The sequence below is a fragment of the Cupressus sempervirens genome, chromosome 8 (assembly GCF_028749045.1).
Source record: "Cupressus sempervirens isolate cs-2001-9-10 chromosome 8, ASM2874904v1, whole genome shotgun sequence".
Classification (NCBI taxonomy): Eukaryota; Viridiplantae; Streptophyta; class Pinopsida; order Cupressales; family Cupressaceae; genus Cupressus; species Cupressus sempervirens.
The window spans coordinates 699908183-699927676 of NC_143125.1; the positions used below are offsets into that span (position 1 = coordinate 699908183).

The 19494-nt window shown below is 34.1% G+C and overlaps 2 protein-coding genes across 2 annotated transcripts in view; one reads left to right on the top strand and one right to left on the bottom strand.

The window, feature by feature from the left end:
• Positions 1-7425: 7425 nt before the first annotated feature.
• BRM (transcription regulatory protein SNF2) overlaps positions 7426-19494 on the top strand; it is a 75343-nt gene continuing 63274 nt past the window's right edge. Inside the window, exon 1 of the mRNA XM_089798808.1 lies at positions 7426-8145. Within this exon, the coding sequence (XP_089654934.1) occupies positions 7909-8145 (237 nt within the window). The 5' untranslated portion in view covers positions 7426-7908. The remainder of the gene's footprint in view (positions 8146-19494) is intronic.
• LOC149544375 (uncharacterized) lies at positions 14977-16451 on the bottom strand. The gene is made up of 4 exons (XM_089796397.1): positions 16057-16451; positions 15789-15941; positions 15247-15647; positions 14977-15109 (listed from the first exon to the last, which is right to left on the bottom strand). Exons 1-4 carry the CDS (start codon positions 16268-16270, stop codon positions 15080-15082), a joined length of 798 nt encoding a protein of 265 aa, XP_089652523.1. The 5' UTR covers positions 16271-16451; the 3' UTR covers positions 14977-15079.

The window sequence follows — 19494 nt, forward strand, 5'->3', positions numbered from 1 at the left end:
AACTCCAACAAAGGATATCTGAAAATTTTTGTTCGTTGATCTCACAAGTTTGACAGAAAGGATATTTGAATCTACTCTTCAATTCATTGTTCCACACTTGTATATGCATGAAAAATGGTTTGTTTGTTTGTATGGGGGGGTTTGCCTTGGTCAAACCCAATTTTGTAATCAACCTTGAAATGTAATTGAAATTGCAATACATGTAAACAAAGTAAATGAAACAATTCACCTTGCTTATATTGAAATCCTTGTGGAGGATTTGAATCCTTCAATCCATTAGTGCGGATGCTCCAAATGTATGCAGAAATGTAGGATGTCTCAAATCAATGGTAGTAGATCTTCAACACCAATCTTGAATGTATCTTTGCATAGGGGAAGGCTTGGATGAATATGGATGGAGAAATCTTCAACAAGAGGGCTCCATAGAGATCAAATCCTTCAATGGCTAACAATGGATCCCATTGATGAATCTTGAATGCTTGAATGCTTGATAGATAGTAGAACTTTACTTCATAGTAGGTGGATCAATTGTAAAATATCCCTGGATCAATTGTAAAATATGCCTGGATGTCAAAATGAGGGAAGAAGGCTTCCTTATATAAAGATCTAGGGCACTAACTCCTAGAGAAGGCCAACATAGGATCATTAAATCCCATTTAACTTTAAACCCTAGGAATATACCTACATTAAATGTAATTTAAGAGTCTACCATTCTAAAACCCGAAACAGTTGACCCAGAAGTGGGAAAAGAAACTTTCCAAGCGTGAGATCCTAAAACTTTTAGAAATTGAAAAATGAACTTGGGCTCAAGGACAAGGTCAACCCTACCCTGGGTTAGGGTCAAGGTTGACCTTGACCCATTAGGTCATCCTTGACCCAGAAGTCAAAGTCCTCAATTTCACAAAAGTCAAAGTCCTCAATTTCACAAAGCAAGTTGTCAGAAATAGGTTGAAAACATAGTGAGATATAGAAGTAGAATAGGGGTAAAAAAGCCAGATCCATGCAAAGACCCATTCAAGGTGCTTGATGTGACCCTAGACCACTTACTCGAAGGGCTAAACACTCTTAACATGGAAGTGCTTCTATTTTAAGACGACACATAATCGTCAAGTCCTCTGTAACCATTTAAACTATGTGAAGATGTGTATGTGGCAATTGTTATAGGTTGCTAGTCATTTCGTAGGAGTGGAATATGATTGAAGTTATTAAACATATGAATAGTTTTCTTATAATTTCTTTCGTATATAAATCTACATTGTCATCAATAATGTAATGGGAGTTATGTACATAGTTATATATCTCTTTGAGGTGTTTGAACTAAAATACAACTTGAAAATGGTTACTGGTAGAAAATAATGATGCACTGAGACTTCTAAATATATGTTATGATTTAGTCTCTAATTAGACTCTAATTGACAAGGACTTAATACTATAGTTGTGTTAATTTATGTAACTATGATGATGATGTTGTAATACATTCTTACATGTACATTGATTTGTTAGTTAATGTGATTACTAGGATGATATAATATAAATATTGAAATTTGTGTTAAATGATTTAGCAAATTATTTTGTTTACATGATGATAATAATTAAATTGAACAATGGATAATTTTAATATGTAGGAATGATGAAAATGTAATTAAAATTTATTATGATAGAGTACTTCCTGCCATTCACTGTCAAGAAACCCTCATTCCAATTCTGCAAAAACAACTAGGTAACTTGGGAATTGCCCCCATGCAATTTCTCCAGGAAGGTAGCAATACCCCCTTTGCTTAACACTTCCCACATTTGCATTCTCTTCCTCCATTTGTCATAGCTGGCTAGCTCTCGATGTCTTCTTTGGCCTCCCATTCTCTTCACAATGTTTGTAGAGCTAATGCACGAGGTGAAGGGAAAAACAACATATAACAGCAAAAAGATCCAGAATCCGTGTGAAATAATAATAGATTAATGATGAGTACCACTGCCTCCTCTCCCACACCTCATAATGAAAAAACATAGCCTTATTAGTGCACATCACTATCTTTAATGATGACCCCTTCAACTCTTACCATCACATCATGATTGATTCTCGAGATGACTAGATCAGGAAGGTTTTCATTCCATTTTTGCAATCTTTGACATGTCATAACCCAGTTGGCCATGGTGTCTGCAGTCCCATTGGCTTCTTAGTAAGTATGACTTATAAAGTAGTCCTTAAAGGTATTAAGAATATAAATATTTTCTTTTATTATATTATCCATGGTCCAAGAGGGATCATATTGGCCTTTAAGGAATTTCACAATGTTGAGTGAATCTCCCTCTAGCCAATGTTTGGAAACACTCCTCTCTTTAGCTAGTTTTATGTTTATATGTTGATGATATGCTTGTAGTTGGGTAAACAACATGGATCGCATTAAGGGGTTGAAATAACAATTAGCACATTCATTTACTGTGAAGGGTTTGGGGACAACAAAACAAATCCTTGATATGAAAATTTACATAGATAAGCAAAACAAAAAATTGATATCATCTCAGGCTAATTATATTGATAAGGTGTTAACCCATTTCTATGGAGAATGCCAAAGCTGTCAGTACACCTTTTCTAGGTCATTTGAAATAGACTAAGGAGATGTGTCCAAAGACACAATAAGAGGAGCATAAAATGTCCAAGGTACCTTATGCTTCAGCTGTAGCGAGCTTAATGTATGCCATGGTATGTACTAGGCAAAATATTTCATATGTAGTGGGAGTTGTTAGCAGGTATATGAGTCATCCTGGAATCAAGCATTGGAGTGTAGTTACATGGATTCTCATATATTTAAAAGGAACATTCAACAAGTGTTTACATTTTAGGGGCTCTACTATTGATTTACAGGACTATGTTGACTTAAATTTGGCTGGGAATATTGATACCAAGTGGAGTACTACATCTTATGTATTTAGTGTTGGTGGGACAATAGTAAGTTGAATCTCTTGGTTGTAGAAGGTAAATACTTTATCCACTATAGAGGCAAAGTATGTTGCTGCTACAAAGGTAACCAAGGAGATGATATGGCTTTAGTTCTTCATGGAAGAATTGGGACATCTACCGAGGGATACTTATTTGTTTACATACAGTCAAAGTGTCATTCGTCTCGCCAAGAATTCTTCTCTACATCTGAAGACAAAACACATTTAGTTGCAGTACCATTTCATTCTGTTAGTTTTGGATGATGGACAGTTAAAGCTGAAAAGACACATGCAGATGATAATCCAACATATATGTTTACAAAGGTAGTGACATCGATTGGTCTTCTACACTAAACATAATAAAGGAATACCTGAGTCCAAGGTGGTTTGATGTAGTGGGAGCCTTGTGGAGTAGCAATACTGCTACATGGTTAGTCTCCAAGTGGGAGATTGTTGTCTAGTGTGGAGCTTGATTAGTCCCCAAGTGGGAGATTGTTAGTTTGGTGAATGGTCAAGGAATTAATGTTGTAACTAATTTCAACCTTGAAGTGGCAAAAATACTTGTATAAAATGACTTAGGGTTAGGGGTTTTCATAATGTGTGATGCGATAGTTGTTTCTTGCAGTAGTATTAACCTGTAAGGGATTACAAATTGTAATCATTAGATAATAAAAATATCAGACTCCTTATTTAGTGGACGTAGCCCATGGATTGGGTGAATCACGTTAAATCTTTGTGTCTTGTGTTCTCTTCTGTGTGCATTATTATATTATGATATTAGATATATTTGCATGTAATTGTTATTTATGTCTTGTTAATCCTAACAACATATCTATAACAATTCCTGTCAATTTATGATTCAAACAAGTTAAATAATTAAAAAATATTGTGTATATTTTACCTAAAAATGTCAGGTATGGCACGTTGATCATAATTTGAGAATCACTTCTAAGATGGATTTTCCCACAACCACACTTCTTTGCCAATTGCAAAGAAAAAATAGCCACCAAACATTCGATTACATTGTTTGTTCCATTTGAAAATGATTTTGCACCAAGAGTTGAAATGTTATCCACTACATCTAAAATAACACAACACACACCACTCGTACTTGGGTTTCCTTTGGAAGCCCCATCAAACTACACTCTAACCCACCCTTCTCCTACTGTTCTAACATTCTCCACCTTTTCTTGAGACTCACTAGAAAGATCAACCATTGAAAGCCCATGAACGAACACTATTAGAAATATTATTATGATAGAACTAAAAAGGTAATAGAATGACTTTGCACATAAATTAATATTAGACTTAGTTAATGTCAATTCATGCCGATATACATTCTACAATGGTAGAAAGGGTAGAGTGGGATGACATGAGTATGTTAATGTTCACATTCATCTTTTTAGGTTAAATTTGACAATCATCAAAATTTTAATAATTTTTTATAAACAAAACATACTTAAACAATAATCTAATAAACACCACATAAAATATTTGTAAAAATACAAGCTTTGGAGATATAATTAATCATTTGTTTTAGAATTTAAAATAAAAAGTTAAGTGAGTGCAAAATAAATAAATAGAGATACAAGGAAATATAATTATTTTTTAGGTGTAGTAAATTAAAATTTAACCATTTTATAATGGATATCTCTCAACATTTCTTTAGATATATTTATTTAAGATATCTATACTACTTATATTTCTAATTGACCTTTAACATAACTATAAACTACATCTAATCTAACACTAGTTTTAAATATAATTCTAATTTAATTAACATTTCTTTAGATAGATTTATTTAAGATATCTACACTACTTATATTTCTAATTGACCTTTAACATAACTATAAACTACATCTAATCTAACACCAATTTTAAATATAATTCTAATTTAATTATAATCTTATTTCTAATTGAATTGTAAAATTAATTCTATCAATATATTAAATAAGTCTAAGTAAATGATTTTTCAATAATTATATATTAATACAATTAAAATTAAACCATGCAACATTTGTTTACTTTATTAATATTTTAAAAATTATGATAAATAATATATATTTTTAAATTATATTATTAGTACTTGTTTATAAGCTAAGTATTGTTGTGACATTTTTTAATTCGCTACCTAAACAAGTTATAAAATGAGTTATAATATACCAATTGAAATTCACTTTATTTCATGTATACAAATATTATATTTTTCAAATCATAGATGACAATTTAAAATTTTTTTTTTTTTTTATAAATTAATTTTTTAGTTTTTAATTGGTTCAATAGACTACAAATGACAATTTATGAGTTCTTCTATACATCATTATTGACATATTTTAATAAAAATAATAATTTATTAGCTTTATGTTATGTTTATAATATGAATAATAAAAAATTATACTACAATAATATATCATATATATAGTCTTGTTGATCATACATAATTAAATAATATATTAATAAAATAAAAATAAAATTATAACTTAATAAAAATAAAAAATAAAAAATAACCATTAAAATAATTAATTTATAAACAATGATTATTTAAATAATTATAGTCATTTTTTTCTCTATGCCCACAAATATGTAAAATAGATAAATTATATATTTATTCATTAATTATATTATATTAAATTTTTTATTAATTAAAAAAAGCTATTATATATATATATATATATATATATATATATATATATATATATATATATATATATATATATATATATATATATATATATATATATATATAATTTATGAGGCAAGTACTTAGTGATTATATGGCACTTGTTGCTATAATAATTCAACTTTGTAGTTTTCCAATGCAACTACACAATTTAAACATGATAGTAATATCTCAAAATATTATATAAATATCTACAAATGAAATTGTAAAATGATTCCATAAAAAGATTACTAAATAATGAATAATAGATTTTTTAAATATAAAATTAAAAGATGTTAAAAAAACTCTTCAAATAAAATAAGTAATTTTGAAACACCTTCAAATTTTAATAAATAAGATAGTAATATCTTAAAAAATTATATAAAAATCTACAAATGAAATTGTGAAATGATTTTATAAAAGAGTTACTAAATAATGAATAATAGATTTTTCAAATGTAAAATTAAAAGATACTTAAGAATTCTTCAAATAAAATAATGTAAAGTGATATATCAAATATAAAAAACACTATAAAATCCTAAAAAAAATTCTTTATTATCAAATCTCGAAAAAATAGAAGTAATTTTGAAACACCTTAAAATTTTAATAAATAAACAAATTCACAAATAAGCATCAATACTCAATTTATTAGAGAATAAATCTTTCAATTTAATGTACCTTGAAGTTTAATTAGACTCAATACTCACCTTTTATAAAACAATTCAAAAGAAGAGTTAGTGAGTCAAATAACAATCCTAATTATATTATTTATTAATAGAAAAAAGATTATTCATCAAAAAAATAACAATCCTAATTTTGAGAATTCACCATCACAAACACAATTAATACCACCATTATGATTTTTGATGAGTATTGTCGCTTCATCTTTAGGCACTACAAGAGTAAACTAACCATCCGCTTGTTTGTTTGCTTGTAAGAGTCTTCACTTTGCCTTCTAACATCACTATAAGAGCCTTAAACATTTAGTTATCCATTGACATTAATGTATGACAATTTTTTTATATATATACAATCAAAGATCAAACAATATCATTTGTTAACTTTAATATAATCTTCTATCCACATTGACATATACTAATTTTTATACATATAACAAAAAAATAAGATAACATCAATTATCAACTTTTATACAGATTTTTATACATATAATAAAAAATAAGATAACATCAATTATCAACTTTTATACAAACTACTTCAATCTTTTATATTTTTCCAATAAAAAATAAACCTAAACATCATACAACTAATAATAATAAAACATACATAGAAATAAAATCACACAACTATGCACTTTTCACCATATAAATCTCTCTTTCCATCTATTCTCACCAAACCCATAATCAACTAAATAAAAAATAAAATAAAATTTCAACATATAATAAATTAAAAACTATTGAAATCTCAAAAGAGAAAACCAGCTCCTTCCTTTCATAGTGGAAATTCGTCAAAATAATATTCTCTATATAAAGGTGGCAATTTGTTAACCATTTACACACGTCTTTAATTTAGAAAACGACAACCTCTTCTCTTAAAAAGCTAAAAATATAATGCGAGCCAACTTAATTATAATAATAAAAAATAGTTGTCTTCCATTTTACTCCAAAAAAAAAAAAAAAAAAAAAAACAAAACAAATATCAACTATATATCATCCATATACGACAAAATTTAATTAAGCTCCTACATGACCACAAGCTATAATAATAATAACCCATATGACCACCCTACATTTAGTACGATCACATCCCATGTGACCGTTAGCCAACCATTTCCTCTTGCTTTTTAACAAACCCTAGCCCCGTGAAACCCTAGCTCAGTTTTTTTCCCTCTTGATTTTCTAAAAGAAATTCCGCTGTCACGTATGGTAGGCAGGGGCCTTTGACCGGCTAAATCCAGACAAAGAAATGCCGTAGGGAAAAAATAAGGGAGTGGGGGCTTAATTATTTTTTCTCTAGCCGTAAAAAATCCAGAGCAAACTAAGGGTCAATGGCAGCGCAAATTCCAATCCCCACCACCAACAAACAATAATAGTGCCCGCCACTATTATTTGAGTATTCGTCCGTGATTTTATCTTTTTCCCCAAATAAATTTCACCAATACCCACTTAAAATTCCCTCAGATCTAAGGATTTGACGTCGTTGGGAATGGCGGAAGAAAAAAACCGTTAAATCGGATGATAGAAGTCCGAGATTTGGATTTCTGGTGCCATAAGGAGGCCAAAAAAGCAATACCCACCAGTTCGATTTTTAGAAATAATTTAAATAAAAGAAGGAATTGATTGGCGGGTGGGTGCATGCAATCCGCAGCAGCATCCCAACAGCAGGGGCTGCAGGGTGGCGTGCCCCCCTGCCGCTCCTCCTCTTCTTCTTCGCCTGAGAATTCATCTTCTTCTTCTCCTGCTGCTGCTTCTTTGCCCACATCACGTCCAGGGTTCGAATCCATGCAACAGCAGAATCATCATCATCATCAGCAGAATCATCATAATCAACATCAGCAGCAGCAGCAACAACAGCAACAGAATTATCGACAGGTTGGTTTTGCCTTCTCCCTTTTCGTCTCATGGGTTGACACCTATTTATAAAGTTTCTTTTTAGGGTCGTACTTGTATAGGCGCATTTTTAGGGTTTTGACCTTGCGGTGCTTTTTCAAAGCATTTGTGTGCTAAACAGGGATAATTTTGGCACTTGCCCACTTCACTTAAAGCTTAATATGGTGTGTGGTTGGTCCCATTTCTGATATTGTGGGCACTCTGTGTACTTACTGAAACATATTTTGCACTTGCATCCCCTATTTGAACTTGAGTTTGATGTGGGATGGTTTTTATTGTTGATTTTTTTCTCCTGATGTCGCTTAGTTGGAGTTTGAAGTGAACTTGCTATTAACAGCTACCTTATTTAGACTTCAATTTGATGTGGGGTTGATCCCGTGTTTGATATTTTGCGCGTTTGGTGTTTCAATCAGGGATAATTTTGGCACTTGTACCCTTTATGTGAACTTGTTTTTTATGTCATATTTTTTTCACTTCTGATGCTTCTGGCAGTTGTTATTGTGTTAGTGGGAGTTTGAAGCAGTTTTATTGCGATTACTGAAACTAGACACCACTCCGCCTCATTTATACACCATTCTGATGTGGGGTTGGTTCCATGTTCGATGCTGTTCATTTGAGCCCGATTTTGATGTTGGATGCCTGTCTTTTTTGATGCTTTTTGCAAATGTTCTTGCATCAGTTCCTGTTGAAAGTGGCATTTCTGACATTAGTGACAACTCAGACACTTGTACTTCCTTTTTTATACTTCAACTTGTTGAAGAGTTGGTTTCATTTAGGGGTGAAAGATTGGTTTCCTCACTGATAATTCTGCCACTTGCATTGTCCTTATTTGGGGTCCTCTGGAAAAGTAACAGGTATTTTGTTTAATCCAACAGCAGAGTAGTCACCCTTTATAGAGAAGCTTTAGCGGATTGTAATTTGGTTGATTGTTAAATTCTCTATGCCCGGTGAACTTTTTATTAGATGCCATGACAGAGGGATGTCTTGCTTACAAATTTTACCAATAGTTGCAGCTGGCCTTGTCTGTTGGGTTATTGCACACTTGTGAATGGGATGTGGATTTTTGCCCGGTTTCTTACTTTATTGTGTCTTTGTGTCTTATGGGGGTTTGAACATGGAAGGCACACATTTTATTGAGCTCATCTTATGTGATGCAATGTTTCATATTTAGTTATATTCTCGTACAGTTATTTGTACTGTCTTATTCTTGGGAACATACACCAACCTCGTCACTGCATGGTCTCCCTTCTTGTTTTTGTCTTGCGGACCTAAATAGAATTCATAGTCTTCTTCTGCTTCTCAGTTTAACTTGAAATCAATGTTTGGATAGTTCCATTTTGATTTATTGGTTTGTGTCATCCTTTGAATATGGCTTGTTAACATTTCATTTAGTTTTAGCACCTACTCACATTATTTCAACGTGAGGATGATGCTTGACTGGTTGCTATTATGTCAGGCTTAACACTTGGCTTCCTTTTTTAAACAGGAACTTGACCCGTACCTGATTTTTGTTTTGTCAAATTTTATGCTGGCCCAAAATTTAACCTGAACTTGATTTTGAGTGGCTTCCAATTTTGATACTTTTATCACTTGCCATCTCATCCTAACTGGAATTTCAAGGTGGTTTGTAACAATTTGTGATAATTTTTGGCACTTGCCACCCACCTACCCTTTAATTTGATACAGGTTTGTGCTCCCACTGTTGAAATTTTTGTCTCCACTTCTACTGAAACGTGAATTCAAAAGGAGCACTTCTTTTCATTACAAACCAATTTTTTTTGCAGTTCTTTTGGATTTATTCCATTTCTGATATTTTTAAGTATTTACGTTTGCTATCCTTCAAAGAGGAGATTTTAGCAATCAGGGAAAGTTGTGACGAAAATCAACAGCTGAAGATCCAGTATAGTGGACTGCATACAGATATATTAACAACATAAATTCTATCCTTAGTGGATTGAATTTAAACATGCTTTTGTACAATTCTTTATTTATCCATTCACTCTGCAACATTTATCTCAAACTTTCTTTTGTGCTTTTGTTCACCTCAGCAATTATTTTCTAATAAATGCAAATACAATCTTATTTTGCCTTCCATCGGATATACTCTGCTGTTTTTTGTACCAGTGGTTTTCCGGTCTAGTGGATGTGAAGAAAATCCTCTGACTTCTTAGTTAAATCAGAAATTTAGCAATGGTCTCTAGGGATAATTTTATCACTTCTTTGCAATAGTTGAAACTGAATATCCACCTTAGTTAAATTGAATTTTATGTGGGTTGGTTCCAGTTTGAATTTTTAGTGCATAAATTTTTGTATATTTTAGGTGGGCCTTTTTTGCATCTCTGGTAGTTTGGGCACTCGCCCTCCTTATTTAAACATTACTTGATATGGGATTGGTCCTTATTATGATATTTTGATTGCTTGATCTTTTGATCGCTTCTCCTTCATTTAAACTCGTATGTGATGTAGGATTACTGCTATTGTTTATTGTTATTTAGTTACTATCTACATTTTACAGGAATTTTAAGTGGGCTTATTGCAATTTTCGATGATATTGACTCATGCTTTCTACTTAAACTTGTATTACATTTGATGACGGGTGGCTGCTTTTCTTATAATCTTTTCATTCCACATCTACTTGAAACTGAATCTGATCCAGGGGTTGATAACTTAATTATTCCATACCCAATTAAAACTTGCATTTTCTTGCAGTTTAGATCCCCTGAAAAAGTAGATTTAGTAAGGCAAGGGAATCTCTGACCAATCTCAACAATAAAAGATTGACGCTTCTTTGATAAATCTATAACAGCTAATGTCTGATCTGGTATTTTAAAGTCTCTACGTACCTTCACCCTTGGAGAAATGTTTAGTATCAGTGTTGCTTGTTTATTGTCCAATAGATATTTCAGTCTGATGGACTGATAAAATTATTCTTTTATTAATCTGGACTTGAAGTAAATTCGCTGGCATTTCTGTTAATTTTATCCCCTGCTTACCATGCAATTGGAAATTTAATTAAAAGTAATGCTATTATTTTTATAATTTAATTTTGTTACTCCATCCCTACTCGAGTTTGATGTGGGAATGCTGCCATTCTGGATAAGCTTTTGACTCCACCACTACGTTAGCATTCAAACTTAAGTTTGGTGTGGGATTGGTTGATTTTTTTTTTTAACACTTACTGTTTGCTGCATTGATGTGGGTTTTGTGGGGTATTTGCCCTTCATGGAACTAAATCAGCTGGAACATAAATAGGCCCAAGTTTTCAAGCATACTGTGTGTGATGACAAAGATTTACTTATTGTTGAACGTAATTCATTTCTACTTCACCTTCTTAGCCTACAGGGAAAGCCAACTTTACCATCCGAAATGCTTAGAGAACACTTACCATAAGTATATAGATTGACCATAAGAAAAGTCACACGAAAATCAATCTTCTAGATAGACATGGGTATTCAGTGAATTCCAGCCACAATTAATTATCCAATTACCATGTAGAACTGATTGTGTACGATATAATGGTATGCAATTCATAGGTCCTGCTATGTCTTATCCAACAACTGGATCTCCACCATATAAAGATCACCATCCCAAACTGTACTCTCTCCCCTAGTTGCCCTGTTCAAGTGTGGTACAATTTGGCAGAGAGGAGTTTTTCTTATGCCTTCCCCATTCATGTCTCCTTAGCAAATGCTCTTCACTTTTGTAGCTAGATATGTCAGTGAGTGGACTATTAGCAGAGGAGGAATCATGACTTTGGTGATTGCCAGTTGCATTTGAGTACATATAAGAAAACTTTAGTATTTTAGAAACTCTGAGCACTGTTCATCTCTCTCCATCCACCAGAAATGAATGTGTACGGTATAATAGTGTGCCTTCTATGTCTTCTCCACCAGCTGGATCACAGCCATAAAAAGCTCACCATGCCAAGTCTACTGCCTTCTCCAGTTGGCTTTTCCAAGTATGCAACTTAGCAGAGAGTGCGGGGGGGTGGTTGTGGGTAGGTGGGGGGGCTTTTTAGGTACCCTCCTCATGCATGTCACTTGGTACATGGTCTTCCCTTTTGTGGCTAGATGAACCAGTGAGTGGACTTGTAGCAGAGGAGTCATGTTTTTGGTGCATACTGGTTGCGTTTGAGCACATATAAGAAAATTGTAGTATTTTTCAGCCTGAACACCATTTGTCTCCTCCCCATCTGCCAGAATAACAATGGGATATAAAGGAAGGCTTTTGAATCTTTCTGTTGGTTTCTAATCAGCTAATTAAGTTTAGGTTGTGACAAAAAAAGTGGCACAAGAAGTTGAGGACTATTTGTTTCTTGGTGATCATGTTTATGTTTTTGCAAAATATCTTTGAAGCTTTTCCCTTAAAATTTATGAGTTCATGCTGTCAATACCCAGCACAACATGAAAGAAACTAAGTGGGAAGAAATCAAAGATATTGAGGGCTGCAGTCTATTCTGCGGTGATGACTATTCACTGATTTCATAACACTGAGAGTTGAGCAATGCATTCTTTGCTGGGAGAACAATGCCTGACAGGTGAAAACCAAACAGATAGAATGTAGAGTCAGGAAAATTAGGGCAGAGAGAATATAATTCAGGGAAAATAATGTGATGGAGTAGGCTACATCTTTGAGGTAATGGTCACAAGTGCATTACAACTTTGCACATTGCACACCATAAAAATATGAGTGGAAAAAACCTCTAAGAATGATCATATTTTTAAAGTTCTCCGGCTAAATAATTCCATCTTGAGAAGTCCATGTTTATTGTGATGTTTTCCGCGGAAAGAAACTCTCTAAGCTGCAAATAGTGTAAAGGTCTGCTATTCAGATTACTTTTTTGATGAATATGGGACCATATATTTACTCTAAATGAGAGACTAATGAGTGCTCACCTAAGTCACAAGGTTCGAGTTTGAGTTCGAATTCGACGACAATGGAGTTCGAATGAAATTCGATAAGGCAAAAAAATCGAAAAAAATTCGACGTTAAGTTCGCCTTATATAATTTTCCAAAACAAATGTATACTTCATTTATTATTGAATGTTTATGAGTTTCATTCGAAGAACTTAACCATCTTTACTAATAAAATAATAAAAATATTAATAATCATAAAAAAAAAATATATATATATTAGTAATCATAAATTTATATACAAAACATTAATATTTTTCTAATAAAAATAAATAAAATGTATATGATAAATATAAATGTCTTCCTAATAAATATATAAAATTAACATATATTTAATAAAGATATAAAATGTTAAAAAATACAATAATATTTTTACTATTACAAAAGACATAATTTTTTTTATAAACTTAGACCTAAAACCAAAGAAACGTGAATCAGAATCGGATCGGAATCGGCAAGGCCGAATCGAATCGTGAATCGGCAATGAATCGGCAATGAATCGGCGATGAATCGGCAAATTTGAAAAAACCCTTTAAATTTAAAGATTTTAACAATTTAAAACTTATTTCATGCACCCTTTATTGAATATAACTTAAGCACACTATAACATCATCAAATAGAAGTTAAAACTTAACATACATAAACATGAAACATAAAATCCATCACATACGTAACTATGTTATCTAAGATTCTAAAATGTAAATTGTAGGCTAGCTGAAGTAAATAGAAATCAAATGATCATAATGATTTAAATCATAGAATGTATGTAAGATGATCCATAAGACATCAAATCATAAATTTATGTAAGAATCTAAGATGAAGATCCATGAAAGTTTGAAACTTTGAAACATATGTCTATCAATGATTCAGTATCAATATCTGTAAACAAAATATAAAAACAAGGATCCAGCTCAAGCCTCAAGCTCATAGTCATCATCATCCTCAACATCATCCTCAAGCTCGGCTACAGCCTCAGCCTCAGCCTCTGAGTATCCAGTCTGCCTAGTAGCAAGGCGTCTAATGTAGGTCCTAGAGGACTGTCGAGCCATATCTCCCGCATATAAGATGGGCTCACGAATGTCGCTAGGGCCTGTGTCTGTGCGTGCACGTGTGCATCTACCAATGCCTGAAGAACGTGCTCTAGCTGCCTCAGCCTCTATATCCACCTGGTCAATCCACGCACGGTCTTCCTCAGTGAAGACTGGATCTACAACCTCTGTGAGCCACTCTGATTTTGGATCAATCTCCTCCAGAATGATCGGAGAGGAGTCAGTGCCCAAAATCTGTCTGATCCTAAGACGGAGGTTGTAATGAACGAAGACAAGATCATTCAACCTCTGCACTGTCAACTTGTTTCTCCTCTTCGAGTGGATGTGCTCGAACATGGACCAACTGCGCTCACATCCAGAAGCGTTGCTTGGCTGACTCAGAATACGAATGGCAATGTTTTGAAGTTTTGGGGTTGTGGCTCCAAACATTTGCCACCATCTATCTGAAATAAGGGAAAATAAAAATAATTAGTCTCATTTACAAATTACAAATTACAAGTTAACTCTAAAATTACATAATCAACTTTAAGTTTAGAATCTAGATTCATGAACATTGAATATATTATTTAATTTTTACCTGGCTGTATTGTTTCCCGAGCATCTATGGCTATCCTGCTAGAGAAAAGTGGCCCTTCTTTATCATTGAACTTATCAAGCTCAATAATTGCAGCACTGCTATCCTCATCAGTACTCAACCTCTGGATCACTGTATATAATCCGGTGAGAACCTCCTCATCCGCCTTGAAGTCAGGACGGAAACGAAATGCCGAGTTCAAAAAGTAAGCTGCTGCATGGATGGGTCTGTGGAGCTGATTCTGCCATCTCCTATCAATGATGTTCCAAATAGGGGCATACTTCTCCTGCACTCCTGCATACTGAGCTCTAATGGCCTCCTTGGCCCTATCCATGCCCTCATATATGTAGCCCATAGAGGGCTTCTCCCCATCAACAGTTCATAGGAGAGATACAAGAGGCTCAGTGGCCTACATATAAAGTAAAACAAAAATTTGAGTCAAAACTTAAACATAGAATAATTCAATAATATAAGGTAAAACTAAATCATTAAACAATTAGCATAGTAAACTGTAAAATATTAAATGTTAAATTGCAATAAAATTACCTTAAGTATTTCTCTAGCAGGTTTCCAAAAACCATCATCATCAAATATGCAATCCACCACATCTATCCCTGCAGTGGTCGTAGCATAGGAAGATGAAATCCACTCCCGCCCAACAAACATGCTCCTCAAATCATCCCTTGATGTCAACAAGGACTGCAAGGTGATGAAATTCGAGGCAAACCTCGTGATCCCTGGACGAGCTAACTCTTTGTCTCCTGTGTACTTCCTCATTGTGCTAAGGACAAATGAATGATTATAAATAAACTTACATATGTTTTTTGCCCTTTCCACACATGACTTGACCCACTCAAGTTTGCCAATTTCCTCCAACATGAGGTCAAGGCAGTGTGCTGCACAAGGGGACCAAAATATGGTGGGGTGCCTCTCCATCAAAAGTTTGCCTACAACAATTTTAAGATAATTAGAAATTCAAATTTCAAACATGTTAGAACTTAGGAAACTTAGAAATTCTAAGTTAGAATTAAAAAAAGTTCAAAATTCAAATAAATTTATTTTCAAAACTTAAAAAGTTAAAAGTTTACCTGCAGCAACATAACTTGCTGCATTATCTGTCACCACTTGCACCACATGTTGTTCCCCCACCTCTGCTATAACTTCCTCAATAACCTCACATAAGTATGTGGCGTTTTTTACATGAGTAGAAGCATCAATGGATTTGAGGAACATGGTATATCCTACAAGTAACAAAACAACAAATTATAATTACTATTAGCAATCAACAAATCAAAATTTGAAATAGTCAATCACGATTCAAAATTATGTATGTAGGAAAGTAGAATGATCAATCACCTCCACAGGATACAAGAAAATTGAGGAGTGTTCTTCCCCTCCTATCTGTCCAACCATCAGTCATGATGGTGCAACCCTTTTCGATCCACTCCTTTCGGTTGTCCTCAAGCTCATGCCTCATATCCTCAACCATTTCCTCCAGGAGGTATCCACTCAACTCGGCCTCAGTTGGGGCTTTAAACCCTGGACCACAAATGGTAACTGCATCTATCATGTTCTGCCAATAAGGAGTCCTGTCACAAATAGATAATGATATTGATTAGAAATTTAGATGTCAAAAACTAAAATCATAAAACAAGTAGATATAATTAAAGTTTTACTTTTACTTTTAACTTTAACTTTGAAGATAACAAAGAAAAAAGAATCAATTACCTGGCTGCAATAAATGGAATGTTGCAAAAGTACCAGAATTTGCAAATCTCTTTTCTGGTAGCATCATGAATCTCCTTGTTCAAACCCATGCCCTCAAGCGTGGGTTGGGAGCCAGAGTAGTGCGGGGCACAAAGTAACTATCCATTCTGCTTTTCCGCACTCTAGGCCGCAATAGGTTGGTGTTGGACTCTGTCTCAGTATGAGACCGACTACCACTAACACTCACATGAGCACTAGCACTAGGATGAAAAGGAGGCCTAGAAGAACCCTCCCCAACACAACCTACGGATGCGGAAGCTGATGCAGATGCACTTGCAGATGTAGATGCGGTTGCGGATGTGGGAGCACGGGAGCCAATACCTCTTGACCCTTCAAGTTGCATTTTCTTAGTCAACTTGTCTTGTTCAATTTTTTCTAATGCCACTAAACAAGAGCGTTTTGCCTCAACGGTTTGTTGAGTGCAAACTGTGACATCATGGCCAGGTATGCCAGCAATGTGGTATTTCAATCTATAGATACCTCCCGAATTTATTTTTTCTTTGCAAAATATACATTTTGTTTGATATTTGGTTCTCCCAGGAAACTCTTCATTATATTTCCAGCATTCATCTTTTTTACCCATTGTGGAAATTGGAAAATGAAAGCAAAGGGCTGCTGCAATAAAAAAATTCATGTAAAAAATCAAAGTTTGCAACTAATAAACAAAAACTACAAAACAACAAACCCTAGTTTGCAATTTAGTAAAACTAAAAATAAAAAACATTCAAGATTTGCAAATGAACACTAAAAAAATTTAACAAAAAATCCATACTACACTAACATGCAAAAAAAAAACCAACACTTACCTCTTGCAAATGAGTTGAGGAGTGTTGATATTGACTCCTTAATGCTCCCAATGCAATTTATGGCCTCCCCAAATGGACTTCTGATCTCTTTGGTGCTCTTCCTTCTTGCCGGTTGGAAACCTATGGATTCTCTTTTCTCTTCTTCTCTCTCACTCTTCCTCTCTTCTACTCATACTAAGCAAATAGAAGGCTCTTTAGGGTTATAACAAAGAGGAAAGTCAACTTAGAAAGCAAATAAAACATGTGTTTTTTTTTAAAAATTGAACTTTCTATCCTTGCTGCCGCGGCCGATTTCTGGAGATTCACGATGGCGATTTTGGCGATTTTTGCCATGAATCGCCGATTTTGGCGATTCAGGCGATTCACAAGAAAAAATCGCCGCCAGCGATTTCCGATTCCAAAAAAATCGGGAGCCATGAATCTTATCGCGATTTCGGCGATTTCATGGCGATTTTTGGAACTATGCCTAAAACATAAAATGAAAATCGTTATAAACTTACCATGGAGATGGCCGCGAGGAGTTTGAAACCTAAACATAAAATGAAAATAATTAAAACAAAGCGTGGATGGCCGTTGAGAGCTGGGCAAGCTTGAGCGCAGGAACGATAAGGTTGAACGAAATGGTTTTAGTGTTCACCCTTTGGATGACGTGAACGCTAATCAAATGCTTCAGAATCTCAAATATGATCTGATGCATGCATCTTCAATGTTGTAATAGTTTTATTGCCCTAACCATCTTTTAGTTTCATGCGTTTTTCAACAAACGAAGGGCAATATCCTGCAAAGCGCGGCAATAACATATCTTTTCTGCAAAACGGCAACAAACTTGCTGCCATACGAATTTTTCACGAATTTTATTCATATTTTATGGGTTCGCCAAATTTCGAATTTGATGCCGAAAATTCGGCAAACCCTGTGACTTAGGTGCTCACCATTGCCATTATAATCAAGGAGCCAATTTTGGAATGTTTCTTCAGTAATTGCACCAGAAATCATGGATCCCCTTCATTGGCTAGCTTTGTAAATCCTGAGGGACAAGCAAGCTTCAAGACTTTTACAATCGCTCTCAATCCTGTGTTGTTATTGAAAGTGCTTCTCATTCCAAGAGAGAGTGAAATTACATGCACAAAAAACTAAAAAAGTATCCTAGAAAACAAGGAGTCAAGGAGTTTGACTCAAAATCACACAGTTAAATCCTGATAGCAATATCACAATTTGACTTGCTGTGGAAATTATCTCCTACTTATCAATTGATGAGCTTAAGGGGCTTTCTAATGAATGGTTCATAAGGCACAACACTTGGTGAAGGTTTTGCAAATGGGGTTGCAAGCTTTGGGTTTAACCATGGAGGAAACTCCGTGGTTAAGCGCGCTCAGGCTAGAGTAGTACTGGGATGGGTGACCTCCTGGGAAGTCCCGGTGCTTCACCCCTGTGAGCATCACCTAGATCCAATGAGTGCTAAGTGTTCCATTTATTCTCATGAGAGATGGATTCATGTTGAATCACTACTCATGAAACATGGGTCAATGAGTTTGACTCAAAATCACAGAGTTAAATCCTGATAGCAATATCACATTTTGACTTACTGTGGAAATTATCTCCTACTTATCCCAGAAAACATTAAATGCTATCTGCTCCATATGGGTCAAGTTTCCTGCAGGATGATGAGTGTGATTTGTCTGGTGACTATCATTGGATCCCCTCCCAATTATTCACTTGCTTATTTGTCTTGTATGTGAGTACATTTATCATTATCTTTCCAATTAATGGGGCTGAAAACTTGTCAATTATTCCTTTCAATCAGAATTCAAAGCATGTTATTGACATTTCTGATGATTTACTCCCCTCACACCTAATTTAGGCTCAGCTTAAAGTTGATTCAGTATTGCTGTTATTTTCAAAGCTTTTGCCACTCGCCAACTTCTTTGACTGGAAGTGTCTTTGCTTGTGTTTTTGATTATGTAGGATCATGTCCTTGAATTTGAATTGTGACTGTATCCACTCCTAACAATTCTGCAGTGCATTCCTCTGGAACTTGCACTTTATATGGTTGTGATTGCATTTCTTCTATTTTTGGTTCGTGGCTTCTATTTGGATGTGCTGGATTTTTTAATTTTGCATTCTGTTACCAATTTTATGTGGCATTGTTGCCATTCTTTCTAGTCTTGTTAAACGTGAACTTCATGTAAGGTTTTTCATTTTGATATTTTTGGTATATTCA